This window comes from Cryptomeria japonica, chromosome 8 (genome assembly GCF_030272615.1).
Source record: "Cryptomeria japonica chromosome 8, Sugi_1.0, whole genome shotgun sequence".
NCBI lineage: Eukaryota > Viridiplantae > Streptophyta > Pinopsida > Cupressales > Cupressaceae > Cryptomeria > Cryptomeria japonica.
Window position 1 is genome coordinate 482,019,886 of NC_081412.1, and position 11,107 is coordinate 482,030,992.

At 36.7% G+C, this 11,107-nt stretch overlaps 1 protein-coding gene across 1 annotated transcript in view; it reads left to right on the top strand.

Moving 5' to 3' along the window:
* Positions 1–9,694, top strand: part of LOC131077292 (3-isopropylmalate dehydratase large subunit, chloroplastic) — an 89,193-nt gene extending 79,499 nt beyond the window's left edge. Inside the window, exons 11-15 of the mRNA XM_058014754.2 lie at positions 55–109; positions 390–521; positions 1,593–1,640; positions 1,733–1,891; positions 9,376–9,694. Coding sequence (XP_057870737.2) covers positions 55–109; positions 390–521; positions 1,593–1,640; positions 1,733–1,891; positions 9,376–9,513 — 532 coding nt within the window. The 3' untranslated portion in view covers positions 9,514–9,694. The remainder of the gene's footprint in view (positions 1–54; positions 110–389; positions 522–1,592; positions 1,641–1,732; positions 1,892–9,375) is intronic.
* The last annotated feature ends 1,413 nt before the right edge of the window (positions 9,695–11,107 follow it).

Sequence of the window (11,107 nt, forward strand, 5' to 3'; positions counted from 1 at the left end):
GATCTAAGGTCAGAATTAATGTTTACTCACATGCTTTGCATCTATTGCTTGCAGATATTTCAAAGAATATAGGTTTGATGTTTCCAAATTAGAACCATTAGTTGCAAAGGTGAGCCGGTATTTTTGCAAGCATCATGTGTGTACTGCCATGACAGAACATTCTGTCAAATATAATTTGAAAGAAATCATGTTAAAATTCATGTGGTAATATAATAATATACTCATATGGACATTTTATTTATTTTTGGACTCGTAGGTAATGAAGCTAATCATTAATTGCTCTATCCTCTCTTTTACAGGAATTCACATGCATTTTTTGTTTCTTTTTGTTCTTGCCTTTGGTCTTGTCCATTTTGGATTGAACTTATTCTTTAAAACTGATGGTACAGCCTCACTCGCCTGATAATCGTGCTTTAGCAAGGGAATGCAGGCATGTTAAGATAGACAGAGTCTACATTGGTTCATGCACTGGTGGAAAGACGGAAGACTTTTTGGCTGCTGCTAAACTGTTGTCTTCTTCGGTAGGTGATAAATCCTTTTTCCTTTATAAATTATAAGTCTTGCTTCAAGCATTTGAAGCACATATCATGTGAAATTTTAATATAGATCAGGGAAAGATTTAAGCAATGACTAGCTTTACATAAACATATAGTGCTGGCATATCTTTTTGAACTGCAAAATTTAGAGTAAGTGTACAGAAGGTGAATGCTATAAAATCATATAACTAGCATTGGAGAAAATTTTCTGAATATCATGTCTAGCTGCTTTTTGTAATTTTTCTGAATGTCTGAAAATATGTTTCGCACAGGAACATTTAACTTTCCCACTATTCTTAGCTTTGTCTATTTGATTTTGATTCATAATACAGCAGATATTAGGCCTTATCATGTGGGTCAGGCTTTCAGGTTGATATTGTTTAGAAGAATTGTTGGTTTTTAGTGAATTCATTGTAAGATGGCTTGTGAGCAGGTATCCACATCACTTTTGTATCATTATTCCCATTTTATAACCGTGCTAGAATGTGTAAACTGTAAACTTTGTAGTCAGTGTCAGACTCTCAGCTAGGAATATAGCCTAGAAGGAAGTTAGTTTTGTGGAAAATGCAAATTGTTTTCAATCATATCTGTCTCTTGAATTTTATTTCTTTTGTACGTGAATGTATATTTTTGACCATAATCGTCTCTTGAACATTTTTCCCTATGTATGTGAGTGCATGTACTATGTATCTCTCTCTCTCTCTCTCACACACACACACACACACACACTCACACACACACCCTCCCTATTTATGTGAGTGCATGCACTATCATACACACATACACGCACGTGCATGCACACCTGTGTGCATTTGTGTAGAATGGTTTTAGTTCTTGACACATTTTGAAATTAAGATCATGTATTTAATTGGGCTGAACTAATGATTTGGATAAGATTAGGTAAATAGTTGTTTTGAACTGAGCATAGATTACCCAAAAAAATAGTACAAATCAAGAATGAGGTTAATATTTTATATATTATGGTTGCTATTATATTATATATTAGCCTTTGTAGCCTCATCTCCCTAGCTTATTCAATTTCTGTTTTGGTCTCAGGGACAAAAGGTCAAAGTGCCGACCTTTTTAGTACCTGCCACTCAAAAGGTTTGTAATGCCTTATATTAATGATTCAGTTATATTCTTTATAATAACTCTATATTGAAGGTATACTTTTGCTTGCGATTTTATTGGCACAGGTGTGGATGGATCTCTATACTCTTCCTGTACCAGGAGCCAATGGAAAGACGTGCGCCGAGATTTTTGAGGAAGCAGGTTGTGATACCCCAGCAAGTCCTAATTGTGGAGCTTGCCTAGGGGGACCTAGAGATACATATGCCCGCATGAATGTACCTCAGGTCTGTGATTTATACCTGCTGTGACATTTGCTAATGAACTCACATGAGTCATAATTTATTTTTGTTTTTTTTAAGAGGGGCATTTCTTATCTTCGTTTTCATGACCTGCCACATGTTCCTTGAAGAGGAAAACAAATAGAGTGTATTATATGAAGTGAAAATACAGATAAAAGGCCAATTTTAATAATGGATTACTAAAACTATCAAGGAACAATCCTATTTAAAAGAAGCATCACGACTCACAGTATATGGTACATAATAAATGTAGATGAGAAAATGGATTACTTCCCCTAGCTAACTTCCTAATGTGCAATAAAGTTATAATACTTACAGCTTTTCTAGGACAGCAATAAAGAGTGAAGTTTTGTCTCATCTAGTTGTATATCTGCCTAAGATAAACTACATTCATTCTCTAAACAAATATGCTAAGAGTATATAAAATCTATGTTATGACAAGAAAGCGCTGAAAAGATGATGAATTACGTAAAACATTCCCTGTGTGAAATTTGATGTACTAGGAGACTGTTGGCAATGCATAGATTGATTCAAGACTGGAGGTTAGATATTATCATTGCAGTGGTGTCTTGATATTGAGAAAATGAAGTGTGCACAATACGGAAATATTGTAGATTGGAACAAAAATGAAAATTTTGCAGTGGTGTCCCCTGTTGTGGTCGTGACTTGTGCAGTGCTGTGGCAACCTCTGCATAGACAGGCTTCAGATTTCTAGAGGATGTGCATGATTGTCTCCAACTCCTAGCCGTGATTGTAGATTTCTGCTCTACTGTTTCTACAAAGAAATATTACTTCTGAACTGGCGTATCTGAGACATGAAAAGTGCCGGTGATTGTTTGGAAATCACTCTTGGTCAGGTCCTTTTTTGGTCTATTTCAACCACACATATAGTTTATAGAAGAATGGGAGTGTGTGGAGAGGCCAGGTCCTTTGTGCTAGACACAACTATAATAAATGTAAGCTTTAGAGAATATATATATACATATATATCGATGGACTTTGTACCAACTTTCAAATTGCATGTATAAATTCTGTTACTGCACAGTTGAACAGATTGCATTTCAGACAACTGCATTTTTTTACAATCTGCTGGAAAGTTGCAGATCACTAGATAGACAATGGATTAGTCTAGACCTAGGTTACTGATTCGGGTATGGGTACGGGTACGGGTATGTCCGTACACACACACACACACACGTTCAAACATCAAATTATAAAATATAAACTATCACTACCATTATTACAATGATACAATCCATACAATGTAACTTTCGCATACATAAATGATAAATCATAAATCCATAATTGCCAATAAATGTTCATATATCGTAAATATAGTATTATATTCATAATTTGCAAAAATGATAATATTCGACTTTCAAGTCTCAAAATGTCATGTTAAAATGAAAATTCAAATTACAAGCCATATGGCCTATGGGATTTAATCTCCATATTCATCTTCATTTGAAGCTTCAAGCCCAAGCCCAAGGTCATCATTTGGTTCAAATTCGGGATCATTTGAACCACAATCCATTGTAATGGCACTCCCACTAGTTATGTCTCCCTCAAGTTCCATAGCTGCCTCATGTATAGAGACTTGGGCAAGCTGTGCAACTGTAGCATCTAAATCAGCACACTCGGGCTAGATCCCAATTCCTTGTTGCACCTGCATTATATTCAGGTATTATGTGACAGTAGACAAAGGTTGGAATGTATGTAAACTGAATCCTCTGCTTTCTTTTCACCCAAATGATTACGTTTGACTGAATGGATGGAGGAGTATGTACTCCAATTCTGCTCAGCTGAATAAGAACTTGCAACCTGTTAAAAGTTCAAACATAATTAGAAATTTATAAATTATAAAATAAAAATATTTTAATATGATAACATCAAATGGAATTGGAAAGCTATAAAAATAAAAAATAAAAAGATACATACTTGGGCGAGAAGTTTAATTGCAAGAGGCTGCAAGAAAATGGAGCCTTGACCATATACATACCAGCACTCATCAACATCCATCCCATATCTGGCTTGAAGAGCTACAACATCATGATATTTTGTAGATACAAATTGGCTAACACCATTTTCCTTTTTTTTGTATTACCACTCTCATTTTCTCCACCATGTAATCCATGCATCATAAATTTCACCCAAACATGGGCGATCAGTATCAGCATACTTAATCATGCTCGTGATGGGTTCGGTGAAATTCAAAACATATTCTACATTATCCCACCATTTCTCTTCAAGGATCAATGCTCTTACTTTTCGAGCTCTTTCTACGTTGGACTACTTCCATACACTCCACAAGGTGTTGATGACCATAGAACTCAAGGCCTCTTGCACCTTCACAAGTAGTCTTAAGACAAGCGTGTGAGATGCTAATCATGTTTCAGCTACTTGACATGACATAAAAAAATACACATCATATATCAACTATAAAAAATATAAACTAAGAAATTAAAAAATAGAATTTAAATTAGTAATTACCTTCAACAACTCCAAGATGAAGGTGGTCTTAAAAATGGCTTGTGACATATGATGATTAGTCACAAACATTTGAATCTCCTCGCCCTCTGCGTACGCTTGTTTCACCCAATCAATTTGTGTGCCGATCTTTTGCATGATCAAATTGAGTAGGTGGATTGCACATGGTGTCCAAAAGCTATGCCCACATGTAGCCTCCACTATAGACCTAGTTGGCTTACAATTTTTAGCATTGTCCGTTATGACTTGAACATTTTCAAGCCTCACCATGTCAATGGATTCTATGAGGTTATTGACAATGAAACTTGTATCTTTCTCTTGCCCCTCACAATCCACCGCTTTCAAGAACATTGCCCCTTTTGAAAAATTGATTGCTCAAATAATTGGATTATCTATTCAACGATATACAGGTATATATAGGGATTACAAGATGATGTTCTAAATTAAGAACAAGTTGTTTAAGGGATCCACTGCTTTTTGATCGTCGACCTCTTTCCAACAGAAGGAAAAAATTCTAGAAAAGGGGACGTTGTCATAGGTCATTAGAGACTTACAGCCCAGATTGACTGAATATGCCCCTGTTCTTGAAGGTAACCAAACAAGTTCATCTGTAGTATTGTTGAGATGAATCACTCTCTTTTTGAGTTCTTGCCATAAGAGTTGCTTTTGATTACAAGGAGCCGCAACAAGGTCCAAATTTTTCCCATGAACTGACCAATACCCCTCCCTCCAAAAGCATTGAAAGTAATCTTTAACCAGACAACCCCATGAAGACGTTAGCTGAATTTTTTAGATCCTCAATGCCTTGTAGTTGTTCTGAAGGGGGGAGACCATTCCAGGAGTCCTCCTAGAATCTTATTGAGTTACCATCACGAACAATCCAAGAGAGGTTTCGTAAAAACCTTGTTTTGCATTTCAACAAAAAGTTTCACATTTGGCTTCCCAAAGGGGGATCTACCATAGTAAAAATTCTTTCCGGGTCCTGAAAGTCTAAATATTTTGCTCTAATAATTGAAGACCAGACCGACTTAGTGTCCTTGTACAATTTCCAAGCAAGTTTCCCGCCCAAGGCTAGATTTCTCTCATCAAAACTATGGATCCCTGCACCCGCTAAGTCCTTGGAGGAACAAACAAAATCCCAAGCCAGCAAGTGAATTTTATTTTTATTTTCCTTATTCCCATTCCAAAGGAATTTCTTCATAATAGTTTCTATTACAGACTTAACCTTCTTGGGCATAGGAAGAACAAACATTAAGTAGTTTGGGATTGTTGCCAACACTAATTTGATCACGAGAATTCTGCCTGCTAAGGAAAGCCAAGAGTTCATCTAGGAAGCAATTCTATTCTTAATAGTCTACAATGGGAGACCAAAATCCTGATTTGTTAACCCCAGAGAATAAAGGGATACTGAGATACTTACAAGGCAAAGATCCCTGTTTGAAGCCAAGGATATGAGTTAGTCTACTCAACAAGGTGGGGGAGCAGTTGAATAAAAATACCCTTGTCTTAGAAGCATTCACTTGCTGACTTGAAACTGAGCAATACATGTCCAATGCTTTATTAATTACCTTGGCTTCCCTGGCAGAAGCTTCCCCAAATAGCATGGTGTCATCTGCAAATAGTGAGTTAATAGCTGAGTTTGTGGAATTATAATCCCTTTCCAAGATTATGCAGTGTCAAAAATTTTCTACTCCGGGCCTCAACAAGAATAATGAACAAAAAGGGGGACAGAGGGTCCCCTTGGCGAATACCCTGTGAAGAGGAAAAGAAACCAGCTGGTCTCCCATTCACAATGACTGAGAACTTTGCACCTGAAACACAAAAGATAGTCCACTTGCAACATTTTGGTGAAAAACCAAACTTAAGTAGGACTTGATGAAGGAATGGCCACTTAACTCTGTCATATGGATTGCTTCCACATTATGAGAGGAGATAGAATGAATAACCTCATGACCAACCAAAGCTCCTTCCGAAGTATCCTTACCTGGGACAAACCCACCTTGTTGTTGTGAGATGATTTTGGGTTTGCCATTTTTGGAATCAATGCAATGAGGGTGGTATTGAATTGTTTTAGCATGTTCCCATTCTTCCTAGATTCCTCAACAACCTGCCAGATATCTGAACTCAAGAATTCCCAACATTTCTGAAAGAAGATGGCTGTGAATCCATCTGGGCCCAGAGATTTATTTGGCTGCATGGAGAAAATAACTGTTCTGATTTCTTCCAAGGAAAATGGTTTCAGCAGATCTAAATTGTCCTGATCTGAAATCAAAGGAGGAATATGATCTAACAACTCTTTGTCATGTAGATGTGGATCTACATTCAAAACATCTGGGTTCGAGAACAAAGAGGAGAAAATATTCATAGCTTCAAGATTGATATCCTCATTATCTGTGAGAATGACACCTGCTCCATTTTTAATTTGAGAAATCTAGTTAGTTGTTCTGTTGATTTTTGCTGAGGAATGAAAGTATTTAGTGTTTCTATCTCTAGTTTGCAGACAAGTCTCGCTAGACCTCTGCCTCCAATAAATTTCTTCTATGTGAAGAACCTCCTCCAACTGAATATTCAAATTTTTCAGGTTATCATAAGATTGCCCATTGATCCCAGATTGAATGATAACATTATTGATATTCAGAATTTGTTCTTGAAAATGTTCTTGAACACCAAAGAGTTCCACTCCTTGACCTTTGATTTCAATCAATTTTAACTTCTTGCAGAACTAGAACATTTTGGAACCATGAAAAAAGGGAGCATTCAGCCACCAAGATTGTAGAAGTGGCAGAAAAGAAGTGTCATGGAACCACATTTGCTCAAACTTGAAAGAATCCGCTGGCTTTTGTTTGAGGAGAGAAGGGGATCTCCACAAAAATGGCAAAATAATCTGATCCTGTGAGAGGAATAATTTTTATAAGTCGGGAAAACAATGTTGGAGCACCAATTGGGGTTGACAAAGAACCTATCCAGCCTCAACATTATGACCGAATCCATCTCCTGTTTGTCCAAGTCATGTTGCCATTACAAGGTATACAATCTTTCAATCCATTGTTAGCTACAAAATTGTTGAGTCTTGCATTGTTTTTGGAGGTGGAATGATGCCACCCATTTTATCTCAAATGGAAAGAACTGCATTAAAATCCCCCCAATAATAAAACGCAGATCAGGGAATTTGGTTAAGGAGATTGAGAGGGACTCCCATAAGTATTGTTTCCCCATAGTTGAATTTGGACCATAAACAACAATCAGGTAAAACACTGCCTGTGGAGAAGTAACACTTGCCAAGATGTAATTAGCTTTGACCTCTAAGCTTTCTACAATAACACTAGTCTCCTTCCATAGAATAGCAAGGCCCCCCGAAGCCCCTATGGACTGAGATGCAATGTATTTCCAATTTTTCCACTTTTTGAATGGTTGTAGTTCTGAATTTTGAGAGAACTTGGTCTCCTGAATCAGCATAATGTCTGACAACCCTCAATCCGAGCCTTGATAAGGCGCCTTTTGTTAGGGGCATTAACATTCCAAGGACAATCTTCATGACTGCCCTCGAGAGCTTTCCACTCTCGCAGGGCTAAATTTATCATCCAATGTAGTCTGCAAACTTGCTTTGATATCTTCTGAGGTCTTTTTTACCATCCTCTTCTTCTTGGGGGGCCTGCCAACTCTCCCTTTTGGCTTCAGGATAGGCTTTAGTTTCTTCGACCTTGTTTGATAAATAGAGCATAGCACAGGGGACTCACAGGAAGAATCTTGTAGGGTCTGCAGGTGATTACTCTCGTAACATCCTTGAGATGATTGAATAGGAGATTCAGAAGAAAGATCTTGAAAACTTTGTAAAGAGTTGGACTTATCATAAATTAGAGAATACAGGTCATTCTCTTTCTTATGATATGTTAACAAAAGAGGAGGTTCATCTTGCGGATGTTCTGAAAAGTTTAGAGGGTGGAGTGCTGAAACCAAGTTGGTTAACCTAACAGAAAATTCTGCATCAGGAACCCGCAAGTCCCACTTTTCCAAGCTGGCAGATTCCTAAAAAGGCTTCATCAAATCTTGGAAGGGCCTGTTGTTAAGAAGCAGATCTGGCAACCCACATAGTGTAGCTTCCTCATTAGTTATTCGATCACTTCCTTTCTCAAGATGGTCCTTTAAGAGAGAGGCTAACTCCCCCTCCAAAGGAAAAGATTTAAAGTGCTCTAAAAAACCTTTGTTTACCTTTAGAGCTTCAGAGAAGCGAGAGGGCAACTTCCAATTTGAAAATGACCAGGAGCTTGAAAGAGTACGCTTGCAGTCCTTATCAACAATAATCTTGATTTTAGACGGACTGCTGACGTTTAAGGGCAAGGACCCTTCATATGAAAAGTAACTTTCATTTTCTGACAAAAGAGAATCCATCACTAGAGGAAGGATAGAATTCTCAATGACAGATGATTTATACTGATGGGAAGATGAATGACATTCAGAGTTTATGGAGACAAGCATGTGTGCTGCATGTTAAGCTTTTCAAGATTATTTTTCTGCTGTTAATCACTGTCTTCATTTTTGGTGTGGTATATATTTTGGTTGTCTTTTCAACTTGTAGATAAGAAGTCAAGAACTATTTCTGTGGGATGTGTGTAATTTTTGTATGGTGATTGAAGTTCTCAGTGTATTATGAAAAGTGTTAATAAGTTTCAGCGTATTTGAGTTTGTGTGAAAACTGAAGTTGGTGCTTCGAGGAGTTGGTGCTCACTTATGTAATCTGGGTTGGTGCCCATTTTGTTAATGAAAGCTATTGATCTGCCGTGGTTATTTATGTTTAAGGGCAACAAAGGCTTCAAATTAGTTAAAAGTAGAACAATTTTTGTGTTTGTAATGTTCTCAGTATTGAATGCCGTGAAGCTTTGTTCAACTTTTTTAGTTTTCCTTTGTACTTTCGAAATGTCTATATGATTTATAGGGTCTTATTTTTGGAGCATGCTGACTTTTTTAATGATTCTTTTCTACAGGTTTGTGTTTCCACTACAAATCGGAACTTTCCTGGGAGAATGGGTCATAAGGAAGGTCAAATCTATTTGGCTTCTCCATATACAGCAGCAGCATCAGCTCTCACTGGATTTGTTACTGATCCAAGAGATTTCTTATAATTATGAATGAAACCTTTATATTTGAGATGAAGTTTTATGCATTTCAAATCTAGCTACAAGATATAATTTTCTCTAAGTCGACCTTAGTGTCATTACAGAAATCAAATTGTTTATTTATATTCCATGAAAAACATTTGGCGGTATTTTATTATTTATTTTATACGTTCCTTGACTCTTTTAATCTCTATTGAACTATTTATTTCTTTTTTTATGCTTATTATCTCACTTGCAGGGTTTAGATTCATCTGCAGACTAGATGCCTATTTACAGTTGATGGGTTTTCCCAAAAGTTTTAAGACTTTTTGACCGGTGGGAGCTAATTTTGTGAGGAACTCGTTTATCTTCTGCAATTTTTGTGGATAGTTGATTTTGCATTGGCACAATTTCTTTGCCTTCATCCTTCGGCTCTACACTAAGAACATAATATCAACTAAGGAAATCGTGATTGAGATTGACTATTAACAGACCTTAGACATCATTAGGTAGGCATCCTTTTTCTCTATGTTTGCCATGAGATATTCAACATACAACTTTTTTTCTGCTAAAATAGATTTGAATCAAATTCATAAATAGCTGAGCCAGAGAATGCAAGCATTCTTATGCCAAAAGAACCATGAATTAGATTTAGATGTATTGTAGATGAAAGTTTGAGAATGCATTTGCCTATGGAAGTGATAAATGACGTCAAAAAATGTTAATGCATGAAATCGTTCCTTTTCCAGGAAAAACTGGTTAAGATAAATCTTGAAAATGTTGGTTGCTTGCTAGTAGTTACCTACCTTTGAAAGCAACAGAGTTAGGTCAATGGTTATGTTAGGTCTTGCAAGTTTTCATGGTCCCATCTCATTTCCCATTGTGTATAACTGAGCTGGGAAAGTCTTAATGGGTTTTTGATGTTTAAGAGGTACTTTTAGTCACTAACCTTCATTCCAGCCTAAGTATCCAAGTTGAAAATTGAAAAAAATGCTCAAGTGTGAGGGTTGCCAAGGTTCTGATCTTGTATAGCCATCAATTGGGTATGTCACATTTGAAATTTGGGGAAGACCTGAGCAAAATTGACGAAGTTATGCAATTGAGAAGCTTTCGTAGCGTCCGAGATGTCACATTTCAAATTTGGGGAAGATCCAAGCAAAATTGAGGAAATTATGCAATTGTGAATTTTTTGCTTGTTTTAGATATTGCAAAACTTTGGGATGTCACATTTTACTTTCCTCTGCATGAGGATATATCCGCCATACTTCATAATTTCTGCAATATTGGCTACAATCTAGAATTTTCATTATGATCTCAATCTACCGTGGGTTTTCACAAAACTTCAAAAATGTGTTCTTGATTGCTGATTAACTAGGGTATAGATTGTTTTCACACCATCAAAGGGGATAGTAGTTGCATGAGAAGATGAGGTACCAAATATCTCTAGTTTTATTGTAGAAATGAGTTGTGGCATTTTGTTGACACTCTTAACTTCTCACGGGAAAGTGTACTGAAAGCATTGTTTGTTATAGGTTATCTTTTGCCTTTAAAAAGAGTTTTGTCATAGTTATAGGGTTTTGAATGTTTTGAAGGCTTAGAGGGTTATGAGAATATGTGAATT